This window comes from Notothenia rossii, assembly GCF_949606895.1.
Source record: "Notothenia rossii genome assembly, chromosome: 12".
In the NCBI taxonomy this organism is placed as follows: domain Eukaryota; kingdom Metazoa; phylum Chordata; class Actinopteri; order Perciformes; family Nototheniidae; genus Notothenia; species Notothenia rossii.
In genome coordinates, this window is record NC_136911.1 from 19580443 (window position 1) to 19598247 (window position 17805).

General features: G+C 43.0%; 1 protein-coding gene across 2 annotated transcripts in view; it reads right to left on the reverse strand.

The window, feature by feature from the left end:
• Window positions 1-852: 852 nt before the first annotated feature.
• LOC307026519 (disco-interacting protein 2 homolog C-like) overlaps window positions 853-17805 on the reverse strand; it is a 50711-nt gene continuing 33758 nt past the window's right edge. For both annotated transcript variants that reach the window (XM_079661993.1, XM_079661992.1), the window contains 19 exons: window positions 15871-16007; window positions 15229-15437; window positions 14304-14418; window positions 13695-13896; window positions 13288-13388; window positions 13129-13209; window positions 12687-12810; window positions 12485-12606; window positions 12137-12248; window positions 11872-11981; window positions 11504-11634; window positions 10763-10931; window positions 8183-8353; window positions 7040-7101; window positions 6895-6952; window positions 3928-4002; window positions 3042-3216; window positions 2833-2956; window positions 853-2713 (listed from right to left, as the gene is read on the reverse strand). In XM_079661993.1, coding sequence (XP_079518119.1) covers window positions 2461-2713; window positions 2833-2956; window positions 3042-3216; window positions 3928-4002; window positions 6895-6952; window positions 7040-7101; window positions 8183-8353; window positions 10763-10931; window positions 11504-11634; window positions 11872-11981; window positions 12137-12248; window positions 12485-12606; window positions 12687-12810; window positions 13129-13209; window positions 13288-13388; window positions 13695-13896; window positions 14304-14418; window positions 15229-15437; window positions 15871-16007 — 2531 coding nt within the window. In that variant the 3' untranslated portion in view covers window positions 853-2460. The remainder of the gene's footprint in view (window positions 2714-2832; window positions 2957-3041; window positions 3217-3927; window positions 4003-6894; window positions 6953-7039; window positions 7102-8182; window positions 8354-10762; window positions 10932-11503; window positions 11635-11871; window positions 11982-12136; window positions 12249-12484; window positions 12607-12686; window positions 12811-13128; window positions 13210-13287; window positions 13389-13694; window positions 13897-14303; window positions 14419-15228; window positions 15438-15870; window positions 16008-17805) is intronic.

Here is a 17805-nt window from a genome sequence, read left to right on the forward strand (position 1 = left end):
GTCTATGAATCAAAAATAAAATCCTCATTAAAACTTCTTTGAATACAATTTAGATCATAAATATTAAAGCCACATCAGCCCTTTTTTTCTTTGTATTTCTTTTGGGATTTATCATTATTTTAAATGGATACATATTGAATTAATTATAATAGGTTTGTATATAAGAACACGACTTTGTCCAGATGCCATTAGTATTGCAGTATGTAAAATAAATAAACAAGTTGCGGAGTGAACAGCTCTAACTTTATCAGTGGCAGATGAAAGGACGGAGGATAAAAACTGAACCCAGCGTCTGACCCCACACATCATGCAGTCTTTTATGACCTTAAACGCAACATAAATCAGTCAGGAATGCTTTTACCGAGATAGTCTGAAAATTAGAAGCAGAAAAACCAAATAAAGGAGAAAAGGGAAAGCTGGTTTGTATTTACACCGGACCGTTAATCATGCAGTGTTTGAATGTTTTACTGCGCTCGTTTCTGTCTGCTCATCCATTTGTTGCTTTTTTATGAGCCGTCCCTGCATTTCTGTAAATATTGTTTGCATGTGTAAACGTTTTTGTTTATAGATATTAAAAGTAGTGAGTGAGAGCGCTGGAGATGGAGCCAATAAAACCAGATGGGAAAACTGAGAGAAACATGAGAGAGGCTGGCCTAATGTAAATACTGTGAATCCTAAATTAAACAATGAAATGTTTTAAATTTTTTGTGCATTTTTTAAAGTTATTTTGACCTTCTTAATTTGTGCCAATTAAATAAAAAACAATTGTAGGCATAAGTCTGAAGCATTAATAAAAATCAGGCACATCATAATAAAGTACAAATAAAAAAATAATAATAATAACAACCAGTCTGAGTTTTAGCCAATCAAAGCACTTTATTGCACTGTATAGTGTGACTGTGAGCCAATAGCAGGCTCTTATAAAAGTGTCATTTAATCTTTTTATCATGTGTACAAAACAAGTCACACACACTTGTACCGTACAAAATCAACACTATTTACATACAATATACATACACACTGAACACACACACACCATGCAGTCTCTCTCCCATCAAGCCCTTCAGGTTTCTGATGGGATTTTCCTTCTTATCTGACATCCTCCACCACACACACACATTCACTCACACACACATAGGGACTGAAACATGACCGCTACGCTGCTACCAACAAACCCAAACTGCTCTGTTAGCCAAACAAGCGCTAAGCAACTCCTGATATGCATAAAGTTTCTCCTTTCTTCTGATAAAAAGACCAAAAACATGACCGATGAGGCGATGTGTGTATCCACAGAGAAGTAAACAAAAGCTTATGAATTATTTCTCAATACATTTCTCTATAAAACCCACGGCGTCACTGACAGTTCCCATTAGGCGTGGATTACTACACCTCGTGCGGATAAACTCTTCCCATAGGCCCTTTAAATAACTACAATATTCCCACTTTAGTATTCACACAGTGCATTTCGCTTGACGAGAAACTTTGGACTACATTTCTCAGGTTTACTGCGAGCAATATGATGAAAAACGTAGATCATTGTGCATATGTTTGCAGGTCAGAGTGCTTTAAATCATCTTTCTATTGATACACATTGCACGTATATTGTTCTTAAATTGTTTTTTCTGCATGGTCAACACATTTCACACGAGACAAAAGCTGTTAATGTCTATCGAGCTTGAATCAATGCATTTATTGTGAGACTTTCCAATCTGAGAAAAACGTAGTTATTCGTTTTTTGGATGTTTTCAGTTTGTGTCTCATTTCCATAATTTCTCTTTCCTATTTCTTCATCTGAGGATAAAATCTGTCGCGTAAATCACATTAAAAGTATGTAAAATGCCCCTGTCACACATTGACATGATGAACACACACTCAGACAGAGACACACACTCTGCACACACACGCACACACACACAGGGTGCAGGTGGAGAGAGCTGCATATAGGGGCTACTATACCTCTTTGTGTTTTAGGTACCTCTCCATATAGATTATTATGTCTATGTACAATATTTATATTTTTACAATTATCTGGCTAACCCTGTTCTAATTGAAAACATTTTTTTTTTTCCGATTCGATCAGTCAAACATGATACAGTCTTTTATATTTGTATCTCTCTATTTGTACCTCCTAAGACTTCCTAAAAACGGTGTGAGGACCGACACAGTGTTCCCCTAAGGCTTTCTACAGTGACGAGCTCCCGGTAACGGCCACGAGATTGAACGGGGTGTAAAAATGACCAATCAATCAACCATTCAAGCAATCAGCCAATCAACCGGCACAACACGACTTTAAAGAAAAAACGACGACGTAACACCACACCATATGCAGGTTCAAAAATACAGTACATCTTGATTCTGGGAAATAAATGAACAACAACGGCGATATGCACGGCATACACACGCATGCTCGCTCACTCCTGAACACACACACACTCTCACACACACACACACACACTCAGGCTACATGTTGTAGGCCACGTAGATGGGATCCAGCTGGTCTTGTAGGAAGCCGTCGCGGAGGTGCATGCGCTGCTTCTCGCCGCGGGAGTTGATGGGGATGACGCCGATGTCCGTCACCACGACGACGCCCACGATCAGGTAGTGCTCCTCCAGCACCGCCTTGGTCACCATGGGAACCAGGTCCAGCGCCTCCTGCTCCGAGCCCTCCAGCTCCACCACCACCACCAGCAGGTTGGTCCAGGGGAACACAGCGCTGAGGAAACAGAGACATCGTTGATTTGATCATGAACATAACATATTCACTTCAAATATCTGGCCTTCTGGAGGCTTAATATTCCACTTCCTGTCTCTTTCTGTCTCTGTTAAACCTACCACTCCATGATGCTCTTGTGTGCGCGGATGACGGAGGTCTCGATGTCGATGGGATGGTACCTCATCCCCCGCAGCTCCATGGCCTCCTCCAGAGCGCCCACCACGAACAGAGCGTCGTGCCTCTCTGTTGGGAGAAAGAAGGAGACATGTTGGTGTCGGAGGCAGAGAGAATGAGTGGAGGAGACGTAGGAGGCGGAGAGGAGACTAACCCCCGTTGGCGTCGGTGAGCTCGGTGCGGCGCAGGAAGCCCAGGTACCCCGTCCTGGCCCACGTCGTCTGCGTGTCTCCGAAGCTCAGCCTGGAGTTAAAGTGATCCGATTGGAGGACCTCCTCTCCGTAACCGCTGTAGTAACCGCTGCCGTTATGAGCGCTGTGCACCCAGATCTGCAGGGACAGAGAGAACAGGTACGGTTTCTAACTGCAATATTATACTCTCAATCTCTACGTAGTACGCTTTGATGAATATTCTGGATTGTGGGAAACGGTATTTCGATCTCTCTGTCTGTACACACAAACTGGAAGATTGACAATAAAGTTGACTTGACTTTGAAAAATAAGGCAGGTAATAGCTACATATTTAAGAGGGAAGAAAGATAAATAAATACTGAGGCAACCATTTGGGAATTTGGGAAAATATACAAATACAAAGAGAAAATTCAGAAGGACAGACAAAGAAAATAAATATAAAGAAAGGGAAATAAAAAACAATGTCAATTGAGACGAGAAAATAAAACGATAACAGAGTAAAGTGCAAGAGAAAAAGGAAATAAAGGTAAACAAAAGACAGAGGAAATAAATGAGTTGGAAGAGAGGGAAGGAGAGAAGGACACAGAAGAAGGGAAGGAGAGAAGGACACAGAAGAAGTGAAGGAGAAAAGGACAAAGAAGAAGGGAAGGAGAGAAGGACACAGAAGAAGGGAAGAAGAAAAGGACACAGAAGAAGGGAAGTAGAGAAGGGCACAGAAGAAGTGAAGGAGAAAAGGACACAGACAAAGTGAAGGAGAGAAGGATACAGAAGGAGGGAAGGACACAGAAGAAGGGAAGGAGAGAAGGATGATACAGGATATGGAAGGAAGAGCTATGAGTTGCTGCCGACCTCTCCCAGGTGGGAGTCTCCCAGCGGCCCTTTGGTCTCGGGGTTGGCGATGATGATACGAACTCCGGGTAGGATCTGAGGATAAATAAAAGAACAAATCAGTTGCCATAGTTACAGCTTTGATTCCAGCATGAATAAGACTCCCGAAATAGAGCCAGATGTTTACTTAACACTCGCTTCACAACCTCCTCGCTAAATATCACGGATGTCAGAAACACAACCACAGTTTGTCTGATTTCATTTCAAACAAACTCAACAGATGGAGACTCAGAGAAGCACTCAGGAGGCTTTAAATAGAAGGATGTATTGACTGGTAAACAGATGTCCTCCTCCTCCCACAGACAGTGAGTCAAGATAAAGATCGATGCCCGGCCTGAAACATGACGTCTGTGTGTGTGGAGGAAGAGAGACACCAACGTCTCCTCATGTAGATACAAAGTGCTTTTCCTCTCAGATCAGCTCTGCTTTTAATGCATCAAATAGAGTAGGGGGGTCAAACTCAAACACACAGTGGGCCAAAATGAAAAAATGGGTTCTAGTCGAGGGCCGGACTGGTTCAATGTTTATAGCAGAACTTATTGAAATCAACTTATTGCACATATTAAACCTGGAACTAACAAAGCTTAAATGATTGCCTATAAAAACAACATTAAACATTAAATAATCAGTTGATTCATTTCTTATGGCTCTATCTGCAGCTTCTCCAGAGTCATTTCTTATGATTACATTTTCCCACAGGCCAACAACAGCTTCAACAAAACTATTTCCCTCAAAGAGAAAACCAAACATGCCCTGTTGTCGTGAGAGAGAAAGTGCAGAAGGAAACATCCATTAAACTCAGTGTGCTGCTCTGTGATGCTAGCTCAGATACTTGGCATCTCATCTTGGGTGCAAGGTCATCAATGTTTGGGCTCAGGCTCTGAGCTGAGGAGACCCTCAGGATGGAGGGAAGGTGTGCGTGCAATATACCGGAGGGCCAGATCTAATAGTGATTAGAAATTATCCTGCGGGCCGAAATTAAATCCACCAAGGGCCTGATTTGGCCCCCGGGCCTTGAGTTTGACACGTGTGCTTTAAGCAGAGGCTATGTATGTCAGGTCATTTCATCTGTTTAACAGGAGCTTCTGTGTGATTGCCTTGGCATCAAATTAAAGGGAAAACAACAGCAAAAGAGGTAAGACCGAATGTATCAGTAAAGTCAATAAATGTAATAATAAAAAGACCGAAAAGGACCAAATACATAAAAAAGGGGAAAACAAAAGAGAAATAAAAGACCAAAAAGAAAAGACAGAAACGTTTGAAAAATATGATTAAAAGTATAAATGCTTCGGGTAATATAAATATGTAAATCTAAAAAGAATAAAATAATCCTGGTCATATTGCCGTTTCTCAACAAATACATTTAGACTCAGTTTCATTTGAGAAAAGGTATTATTCTCAAAGTTATGGAAGAAATGAGTCCTCTCCTTTATCTCAGGTTGATTGATTGATATATTTAGATGTTCCTGCTGACCTCGCAGAAGGGGCTCCGCAGTCAGTTGCTAAGAGATCTGTAATGAAAGTGGAATAAGTGGCGCTCAGCCGTCACTTGAGAACACTGTCATTATGTCCTGCAGACGTGAAGAGCTGCAGGAGGAACCAGTGTTCAGAGGAGGGCCACTCGTAGGACTTTTAAAGACTCCTCCACTGAAAATATGGTGTCTTAAAAAAGAAATGAGATAGATGTGGTTGTTGAGTAGCTTTTAGTTTTCATTAGGAGAGATTTAAATTCAATATCTTGAATCCCAAGTTGAAAAAACATAACTCTAACAAGCCTGAGTGGGACGCGCTGACATGTGTGGTTTAAACATGTCCTCTGTAAATAAACTGGGTGACTCATATTCTGCACGTTCCTGGGTGTTTGTGATAATTAATAATCATCCACGATCAACGGTTCAGTATCTTAGAAAAAAACAAAAACAGAACGTTATTGTTTCTCCCGTATAACACGGCAGTCATCTTGAGCTTTCTTAAGAAAAAACAACTTAATTACCCCAGACATGATACAGCTTACTGTCTGTGTTTTCAGGTCCACATATACTGCTTTTTAATAACTCCAAAGGACATCACTATGTAACACTGAAGCTTCTATTGGCTAGCGCTCCGACACATTGATAGGGCTGCACGATATTGGAAAAAACTGATATTGCGATATGAACAAAATACAGGAATTGAAGAGAATACCGTTTTTTTTTGTCCGCTAACCATCCATTCTTGAACTTTAATGATATACAATTGGTATTTTTCTAACTATATTTAAGCGGATGAAGGATTTTAGTCACGGACGTCTGGATCTTAAGTTATCAGAGCAACAAGCTGAGCTAGCTCGGTTAGCAGCGCCGAACTGGAGAACCACATGAATCTACTTTATTCAGTGTTTTTAACTTTAATCACCCGGTCCGTTTGCTTTGGAGATTTGACTGTGATTGGTGGTTTGCTGTGCATGCAGAGCCGGCATGTCACTCACTCAAGTACTCCGGACATGAGAGCCACGCGAGTTTTCCTTTTGTAGCAATCAGCAAAATAATTGTAACATGACGTCCTTGAGTTAGTTTGCCTATTTAATATCGCACGTCGTAAAAAAAATAAAAAATAAATAAAAAAATTCAAAGCTATTATCGTCACGACAGCCCTAGTACGTGATTGTAGGCTAAGGGGCGGGACATCTCTAAGCTGTTGACCAATCACAGCAGAGCCGGCCAGCTAACCAATCAGAGCAGACTGGGCTCTGGTTTCAGACAGAGGGGGAAAAGAGGTGCTGCAGCACAGACAGTATGAGAGGTATAAAGAGCTCTTTGAACATTAAAGCATGGAGACAAGTCACTGGAGAGGGCTTTTTGACGAACACTCAACATTAATAATGCAGGAAGTCTAGAGCTTGCAAACATGACCCGGTGCAAAATGAATCTGAATATAAATGTCTCTCACCTTGCCAGACTCCATTAACGGCAAACTGTGAGGAGAGCCTCTCTCCACCAGCCGGACCCTGAAACACACATGCGCAAATGTCACAATGTTGGACCTAAAGGGAAGGATTCAAAAGAAACTAAGTCTGGGAGTCCAGAAGGGGTACCTGTCATGGCGCAGCGCTCTCATGTCCACATACACAGTCGTGGGGTCCGGTCCTGACGTGCCCTGCAGCCAATCACAACGCAGACACAGTGAGCATGTGATCAGACACATTTCATCTGTCCTCCAATATAAAGCACGTTGAATGAAAAACAACTACCCAATCTTTTTAGGGTGCTTTCTTATTTTTGCTTACAATAGAGAACCGCAGTGACGCGTCCTAAAACCAGGAAGTAAACTCCTTCCGGTTTCTTCGACAAAAAGCAAGGCAATTTCTCCATAGGATTTTGGAAAATAGCTGGAAATCAGGTCTGTGGTTGAAACACATTTAAGAGACGGATCACGTTTTGTTCAGCCGGATAATCTCCACATGTCTACCCTACTTTTATAATTTTCGAATCATAAATCTAGTCACCAGAAGCAAAATGCTAACGTTATGCTATAAAGGAACTACAGTAGGGTCGCTGCTTCAACCTCACGCCGACTTAAGATCCATATTCAAAACATACAGATTCTAAATGGTACGAGTTGAAGCGTTTGTTTGAACAGTCTGCAGGAGGCAGGGACTTGCTTTCAAGCAGAACAGAAACTAACTTCGAGGAGTGTTTACGTGTTCGGCGTAATGACGTACAACGGCCTCCACGACTTCTGTAGTCCTATTCAGCCACTTGGTAACAACCATCGTTTTTCAGACACGTCAATTCTTCAGAAATCACCAGTGGGGTCACTGCTGATGGATTTAATGTCGTAGAACAAAACGTGATCCGTCTCTCTCAATGTGTTTCAACCACAGACCTGATTTCCAGATATTTTCCAAAATCCTATGGAGAGATGCTAACTCACTTCCGGGTTTTAGGACGCGTCACTGAACCACTTAATATGAACTGTGAGGTGTTTTTTCCAAAAGCAAACAAGGATTTTGTGTTAATAAAATATAGTCTAAAAATTGAATTTGTTCCAAAATTTGGATGACATTTTTGGAGTAGAAAAAGTGACTAAAAGTATTTTTTGCCGTTTTGAAAAAATAAAAAATTGTGTAATTTATAAAGCATTCTGTTTCTTTGGTAATCATAATTTCCGACTCAGTTTTGTTGCCGTAGTTTCCTGAGTCTGTGATGTTCAGCGTGCAGCAAAAGCAGCTGTTTACCTGCAGGCAGATGGCCAGGTTGACTCTGCAGCCGAAGGCGGTGCTGACAGATCGAGGGTGGAGGCCGAGGTCTTTGAAGAGTTTAGAGAAGGAGTGTGTGAGCGACATCCTGGGCCTCTCCTCCGCCACCACCACGCAGGCCCTGACCCGGGACAGGTCCAGACCCCGAGCCTGGGGAGGAGACAGACAACACATTTCATCAGCTAATAGAGGACTTCTCATGTGAGGGTTTATCATGAGAATTATTTATCAGGGTTTTATATATATTTACAGAGTTGACTAATTATCCCATATATATATTTTATACTTCTTTCTTATCCCTTTTTTATGCTTATTTTTTTAACTTCACTTAATAAATGAATACTGAAATCCTGTTGCAACAGATTAACACAACTCTAATCTCCTGCTGTCACAAGTTATTCTGCTTTTCAGACATTCATATCTGATTCCTCTTCTGTAGCTGTAGAAATAACATTTGAATCAAAAATCAATGAAATAAACAAAGTGTTTTTCTGGAGCATCAGTGAAGCAGGTGGATGCTTCACTGCTTTCTGTCAGAGCTCAGAAGGAGAGAAATACTGAGGTATGAGTACATTCAGATCATTCCTACTTTCCTTCCCGCGTTCATCCTTCAGTCTCCATGGAGACTTAAAGAAAGAGAATCACTCAAATGAACTCTGCTGTGACCAATCAGAGGCGCCAGTGACTTCAGACGTGTCCTCAGGGTGCGCAGACGGAGACGCTCTGAGTTTATTACTGTGGGGGACACATGTCTCCGCAGTGAGTCAGCTCAGGCTTCATGTGTGGCTGAATTAGAAAGCACTGATGCAATCTGGGATCACCAGCCCTGAGACAAATCTCTGAGAGGCGCGAACTGGCCTACAAATGTTTCTAGTAAATGTCCAGTGGATTGAAAAAAAGGGTTTAAATACAGGACTGTCTCAGAAAATTAGAATATTGTGATAAAGTTCTTTATTTTCTGTAATGCAATTAAAAAAACAAAAATGTCATACATTCTGGATTCATTACAAATCAACTGAAATATTGCAAGCCTTTTATTATTTTAATATTGCTGATTATGGCATACAGCTTAAGAAAACTCAAATATCCTATCTCTAAATATTAGAATATCATGAAAAAGTATACTAGTAGGGTGTTCAACGAATCACTTGAATCGTCTAATTAACTCGAAACACCTGCAAGGGTTTCCTGAGCCTTGAAAAACACTCAGCTTGGTTCAGTAAACTAAATCACAAGTATGGGGAAGACTGCTGATCTGACTGCTGTCCAGAGGACCGTCATTGACACCCTCCATCAGGAGGGTAAGACACAAAAAGAAATTTCTCAAAGAGCAAGCTGTTCACAGAGTGCAGTTTCAAAGCACATCCACAAAAAGTCTGTTGGAAGGGGGAAATGTGGCAGGAAACGCTGCACAACCAAGAGAGATGACCGCAGCCTTAACAGCATTGTGAAGAAGAGTCGCTTCCAGAATTTGGGGGAGCTTCAAAGACAGTGGACTGAAGCTGGAGTCCAGGTATCAAAAGTCACTGTTCACAGACGTGTCCGGGAAATGGGCTACAATAGCCGTATTCCCATGGTCAAGCCACTTCTGAACTCAAGACAACGGAAGAGGCGTCTGACTTGGGCTAAGGAAAAGAAGCACTGGACAGTTGCACAGTGGTCCAAAGTCCTCTTTTCAGACGAAAGCAAGTTTTGTATTTCATTTGGAAGTCAAGGCGCCAGAGTCTGGAGAAAGGCTGGAGAGGAGCAAAATCCAAGTTGCTTGAAATCCAGTGTGAAGTTCCCACAGTCAGCGATGGTTTGGGGAGCCATGTCAGCTGCTGGTGTTGGTCCACTGTGTTTCATCAAGCCCAGAGTAAATGCAGCTGTGTACCAAGAGATTTTAGAGCACTACATGCTTCCGTCTGCTGAAAAGCTCTATGGAGATGAGGAATTCATTTTCCAGCATGATCTGGCACCTGCCCACAGTGCCAAAACCACCAGTAACTGGTGTACTGACCATGGCATTACTGTCCTCGATTGGCCTGCAAATTCCCCTGACCTGAACCCCATAGAGAATATGTGGGGTATTGTGAAGAAGAAGCTGAAAGACACCAGACCCAACAATGCTAATGAGCTAAAGGCCGCTATTGAAGCATCCTGGGCATCCATAACACCTCAGCAATGCCACAGGCTGATTGCCTCCATGCCACGCCGCATTGATGCAGTAATCCGTGCAAAAGGATTCCCAACCAAGTACTGAGTGCATTAATGGACATTTTCAAATGTTTGATTGTGTTTTGCTGTTATAAATCTTTTTTTTTTACTTGGTCTGAGGAACTATTCTAATTTTTTGAGATAGGATTTTTGAGTTTTCTTAAGCTGTATGCCATAATCAGCAATATTAAAATAATAAAAGGCTTGCAATATTTCAGTTGATTTGTAATGAATCCAGAATGTATGACATTTTTGTTTTTTTTAATTGCATTACAGAAAATAAAGAACTTTATCACAATATTCTAATTTTCTGAGACAGTCCTGTATGTAATGAATCTTTGTGGCTGGAGTTGTGTCTCTGACCTTGAGCGCCTCGGTCTGCAGGCCCAGTCCTTTGGTGCAGAGCTCCATGACGCTGTAGGAGCAGAAGGTGTCTCGCACCTTCAGCTGGCTGACGGCCAGCAGCCACAGCGCCGGGTTGGACTCCAGCTCCACGGGGGGGATCAGGATGGACTGGTGGCCTGAATACACACTGCAGGAAACAAACACTCTTTTATTTCTTATATGCAATAAAATAAGCATTCATCTCTTAGAGATCGAGATATATTTCCCAGAGAACCAAAATCACGGACATTAATCTTAGCGTCATTTAAGTTGACGAGAAACTTCTCATAGCGAAAGTGATTTGCAGTGTGCTTTATTTATACGACATTCAGCAGCAGAAGTCTGCTCTCGCCAAGATCAAGATTTATGAGCTGGGGATTTCAAACTAAGCAGACCTGAGATCTGGAAGCAGAGTTTGAAACGTCACGGATAAAATGTCTGTTCTTTTTATATGAGGAAAACATTCTAGAATTCATGGTTATTTGAGTATAACATGAACCAACATTTCTATAATAATAATAAAAAAGCTACTGCAGTGAAATATAGGGACAGATCATTCACAGTGATTATTAAAAATGTAAATGATACAGCCAAAGAGAAGCTGCAGATTCAGCTAACAATACTTCGTAGGTTCACTATGAGCGACATCTTTCACACTGTCATCTGATATTGAACGTTGATAAGTACATTTAAATGGTGTGAGTGGGGGGGGGCACGGACCTGCAGAGACACCACAGCACGAAGCCCAGGCCGCAGTACGGATCCAGACAGATGGCCACTTCTCTGGATGGGTACAGCTCACACTGCAGCTTCACCGAGCGGCAGAAGGCTCCAACGGCATTATGGGACATCTGGAGAGAGGTAGGGAGGAGAGAGAGACACGACATCACACACACAGAGACGGACTAAGGCAGACAGATGGAGCGTTAATATAAAAGGAATCGTTCTTTAAGGAAGCACACACACTATGAGAGGATTTAAGGAAAGTGCATTGCATATATTGATAAATAGATATTGAAAACAGAAAATAGAATAAAGACGGGAGTCTGTAATAGTTTTCTGTTTGTGTGAGTTAACTGTGAGCTGACCTGAACTCCAGCCAGCATGCCGGTGGTCGACACGCTGAAGTCCAGATAGGCCAGACCGTCGGGGTTGGTGGGCTTATAGAGAGCGGGGGGCTTCTTCTTTGGAAGGTCATCTGCAACACACACACACACACACATTTTTAATAAGTTGTAACTGTTCATTTCTTTGGACTGAATGCTGAATGCTATTGACACCAATCAAGTGTCACGATTATAGGGACCTCAATAAACATGTACAATTTGAAAAAAGAATGGACTGCAGCCGTACCAGTGTCGAGGACGGGCGGCCAGTTCCGGATGTCCACGGTGGCTGTGGCCTCCTTGGAGCGCAGCAGCTTACAGATCACCGCCGTGGTCATCACACAGGCCGAGTGACTGACCTGCAGGGCGGGGGGGGGGGGGGGGGGGGGGCAATCTTAAGGATACTGCTGTGTGATCCTTTCACTTCAATAATTCATTTCCTTATTCCTCTTACACAGCTGGAGCGAGCATCTCTTATAGAGACTATGGAAAAGGCAATTCAACTCTAAATACAAGGTACTTAAAAATAAAGTATGTAGTGCTTTCTTCAGCCAAGTAGAAAATCGGTGTGAGAGAGTATTTAATAGTCCCTTACCTCCACGATCATCTTGACGGTGGGCAGGGTGGTGGAGATGTTCTGAGGGTGGGGGGGTCGCACGGTGATGGGAACACAGCCGGCGTACAGGCAGCCGTAGAAGGCTGCAACCAGGTCGATGCCTGCAGGCGTGATTCAGATTGGTCAGACATTTTGAATCTAAGCACAGATATTGTTAGAAAATAAGTGTGCGTGCTCTGACCTGGGGGGTAGACCAGAGCCACGTGGTCTCCTTCCTGCAGACCAGCTCGCTCCATCAGCAGCGCCGCCACGCGCTCCGCCCTCTTATGGAGCTGCAGACAGGTGAGGGAGCTGGAGACCGCCCCCTGGAGGAGGGGAGAGGGAGGAGAGGGATCCATGAGAGCAGGTTGTTCCTTTAACTATTTGTCGATTGTACCTGTCACTTCCTAATTTGTTTTTGTTGTTTAATTATTTGTCTGCTTCTGTTGAAAGGAGGTTTGTTGCTTCTGTATCTTACATGTAAAAACACTTTGTCTGTTGATCGGAAATATTTCTAATTTGCTAAGATCTCTCGTTTTATATTTTGTCAGCATGCTGCAGTTTTTAAACGATGAATGATCTGAGGGACAGTTAAGAGACTAATCTCATGTGATGTGAATAGTGACAGCGGTGTGTGTTGTTACCCGGGAGCTGAGCAGGGTGTAGAGGATGTGGTCCGGCGTGGTCTGAGCTCTCCACTGCAGGACCTCGGACAGGAACAGGAACTGAAACACAAAAGGTTGCATTTAGAGCTGAGACTCAGGACGTATCACCGTGGATACTGCAGACGGTGTGTGTCTCACCTGGTCGTTGTCGTCAGTCTGTCCTAAATCTCTGCCGCTGGCCTGAGCGATCCTCTTCCCTGACACCAGGGTCCCCACCATCACAGAGGCAGGGCCGATCTCTGCACACACACACACACACACACACACACACACACACACACACACACACACACACACACACACACACACACACACACACACACACACACACACACACACACACACACACACACACACACACACACACACACACACACACACACACACACACACACACACACACACACACACACACACACACACACACACACACACACACACACACACACACACACACACACACATTAACAATTGTATTCAGCTTCTAACAGAGACCATCCGTCGCAGACTAACACACTCTTGTGAGATGTCTAGCTGTTCTCCACCTGGCTGTTTCTGCCGGGGTTTGGGCAGGTTGGTGACGCAGGTGTGGGGGCACATCAGGACGTTGCAGGGGTGCAGCCCCCCCTCCAGGTACAGCTGCTTGATCTCTGACAGGTGGATGCCCCCCAGAGGGGTTTTAGGCAGAGTGTTGGCCGGGACCAGAGCCAGGCAGAACACCCCCACCCCGTGGATACTGTCGATGGCCTGAGAGAGAGGAGGGGGGGCAGAGCAGAGTGAGATTTTCTGATGGGGAGGAATTACTGTGAAATCATGGTTCAAGATGTTGAACATCTAATTGTGTTTATATATTTAAAATAAATAAAGTATGGGGCTTAGAGGGTTTAGGATCAATAATCAGTCTTACATTGTGTCAGTGTCTCTTAATTCATTTCATGTTTCGATTTCTGGTGTTTGATCTACGAGATGATTTACTGTACAATGTTAGATACAACCCGTAGTTAAGAGTTTCTTTATTTCTCACTTGCAGTCAGTGGTAGAATAAGTGCAATGTGTCACAGGAATCCTGAAGTCAAATTTCAACTTTTAATACTTTTTAAGACCCCGCGGACACCCTGACAGGTGGACAGAATAACAGGAACAGTGAGGATCACCTGCAGCACGCGGCTCATCCACTGGAAGCTGTCCTCCTCCGTGGAGTCGGGCCGCTGCTCCGCCACCACCACGATCCTCTCGTCTCTCAACACCGTCACCGAGAACACCGCTATCCTGCAGGGCGGAGGAGAAAATAACTCTTCATGTCTCTATGTCAGTGTAGCTGTCTCTGAACTGGGCTGACACATTGGCATACTGTCAGAAATGTTTCCATCAATCGGACAATTTGAGTTTGAAAACGACTCAAACTGCGCTGAATATCTGAATCAAAACATGATTAGTTTAGGTTTTTCATGCTTCTTATCAAGTGTCTGGTTTCAAAGGAGAGCAACAGGAATCTAAAGACTGCCTTTTTAAATGTATTTCTACAGCATGTTGTAGTACGCAGGATATAAAGGGAGGGAAGTAAAAAAATGTGTGCGGACAATAAAAGTAAATGGTATTACAGTGAGCAATGCACACACTCAGCTGATTCAATCAGAGTACTCCAGCCAGCACTCCAGTAATAAAACATCAGGAAATAAAGAGAGAATCAGAGATGACAGCACACACTCTAACCCATAACTCTCGTCTGTCTCTTTTACATCTTGCAATTAAAATATTCAAATTCAAAATCAATAGACTATTGAATTTCATTTCAATATGGGATCCTTCCTCTGTGACTTGGGTTCTGCAGAAGCTTGCACCTTAAATAACTCTGGAAACGTCATGAGAGCTGTCAGGAGAAAGATGAATTTCCTCCTCTCACAATTAAACTCCGCTCTAAGGCTGTGTCTGGATTCGGCTGCTCCACTTCATCAGCTGTATTATGTGCGGGGAGACGGCTCATTTATCTCGCTGCCATTGAATGCAGCACGGTTGACATCTGGCTGCTGGATTTCGTTAACTGTTTGTTTGACTTTAAGCCCCGCCCCCTCTGCTCACCTTCCCCTGTACACGAACTTCATCGGCTCGACCGCCAGCGCCGTGGCAACGATGTCGTCGGCGTTGTGCCTCCGCCCGCTCACCATGATGAGGCCGTCCATCTTCCCCGTGATGAAGACGAGGCCGCCGGGCCCGATGAAGCCCAGCAGGCCGGTCCGCACGAAGGCGTAGTCGCTGACCAGACCCCCGCTGGGGCCCACAGGGTACACCTGCACACACACATGCTCAGCTGCAGGGTCGCCATGGCAACAAGCCAGAAATAGATTGGATAGATATTTCTTACTCAGGACATTTATATTGAACATGTCACACTGCTGTCGCTCTTAATGAATGTTTTTAGAGAGTTTTGAATGAAATAGTGCCAAATCAAGCTAAGAGGCAGCTCTGATCATATAAACAGTTCAGTATTGGATCAGTTTGATGTATGACAAACGGCACATCAGAAAAAAAGAGGACAATAAGAAGGGGAGGGTTTCAATGTATACTGTTCCCTTATTGCAAATGTTTACTACTCCCTGTAACTGCAAGTATATTTCATTGCAACTGGTGAAATGTTCTCAACTGTCTTCGAAATAAAGAATTGTAAAAAAAGGAAACGTATGACAAACTAAACACACATGTACACACACACGCAACACACACCTCGAAGGTGTTCTTGGTCATGCCGGTGAGGCCGTAGTAGGAGGTGCCGGTGGCGACGGAGCAGACGCAGAACTCCCCGATCTCATCCGTCTGACACAGCTGGGGGAGGCCCTCTGGCTTCACCACACACACCAGGCCTGGGGGGGGGGGCAGGGTTAACAACTTTGAAGTTTCCGTCCAAAGAAAACCCATTACTTATAGTGAAAACCACCCTTGAATGATGGGATGGTAAACTAAAAGCTTTAGGAATCCAAACTATAACATATAATAAGTACCCTGTATCAAGAGTGATGCAAAACAAGTGACATTTGACCTTTAAGAGAGGTTTAGAAGAAAAAAAACACTTCTGGGGTCATTTGGGTGCATTTTCCATATCTCTGGCCCCCCTCAGTCGGTTTTGATGATTGACATCTCTTTTTAACCGTAAGAGCCAATAGAATCGAGAGGGAAGTTCCTTAAAATCCATCTAAACATTACCCATTGGTGAATGAGTGATGCGTAGCCAGAATGCCCAAGCTGTCATACACGCTGGTAGCTATCATAGCAGCTATATATGAAAACTCCGTTATTGACATAAATAAGATGATGGATTATCAGTAACCATTTCAAAGTGACACAGACACATTGGATTGGATTAACCTTCAGCAGTGTTTTTATCGTTTTAATAACATTAAACACAACTTTTGATCAGAAAAACAGCAAAGGTAAGATATCTGTCATTTTGGTCCCGTAAAGCTACGTTGTGTGATGCCTGGGTTTGCTTCCCCTGTCCCTCTCAGCTTTCATGTGATATCTACCGTGAGTTCTGTGCTAGCGTGTGTTAGCATTTTTTCGCTAAGGGCTAAATCAGAGGCTTGGTATTACTCTTGTGTTTCGTTTAGCAAAAAATGGTTAATATTGTCTGATAGCTGAGTTTCTTCCCGTTAAGTGGGTATGACACATTCATAGTTTGTTAAATGTTAAGAAGCCCTCAGACGCTGTTTCTTGCAAGGTGTTGTGTTTTTCCCCCGGTACCGGGCTTAACTGGCCAAAGTAGGTTGTTCTAACCCAGTTAGGACGTCTACCTACGTCTGGGTCGACCCAAAACCAGACTACAGCAGGAAGTGGGTTAGGAAGAGAATATCTAAATAGGAGGTGGTGCCAGTTGAATATTAACAATACGGTATCAAGGTGCCAGACTGGCCTTGTTGTGGAAAGTAACAAACTACTGAAGTGATGTACTAATAAATCTGAGTATTTTTCCACTTGAATCACTTTATATTTTTACTACACTTCAATTCAGAGTTAAATATTGTACATTTGACTTTTATTAGATTATCATATCAAGTATGGCTACAACATTAATAGTAATTTTATAGTATTAACACTCAGAAGAGGTAGTATTATTGTGGGTGTAGTTGCTGCAGTTAGACACTAGGTGGTGTGAGTGTGGAGGAGAGATCAGTGATGTTATGTTCAGGCAGTGAAATAAGCAAAGTTTGCTTATTTCACTGTCGCTAAATATCCAAAGTTAAAGATCCCCAGCAGTATTTGTATTAATTATTAACAACTTTAAGCTCATGATATGTCAGCTACATGTTGGGAAACACACTGGTTCAAGCTTACAAAATACAAACTTTGTATCCATTAGAAAACTTTTATAGCACTAAAATAAATATATTTCAAATTACTTTTAAGACCTTGCAAGTTATTAAAAACATAATCTCTGAACTCATCAATAAAGAAATCAATCTCTGGTTGGGGTCCTTATTAAACAGGTTTATTTGGGTCAGCCAAGTAATAACGTCAGTGGTGTCTGTGGATCCTTCCTAACGGCCTGAGCGGATGATGTATAATGTCCTGAGAGCTTTTTATGTTCTGCGTTACCTTGTTAAACTATCCGTGTGACTTTGTGTCCGGAGGGAAACTCAGTTGATGAGAATGGACTGCAGCCAT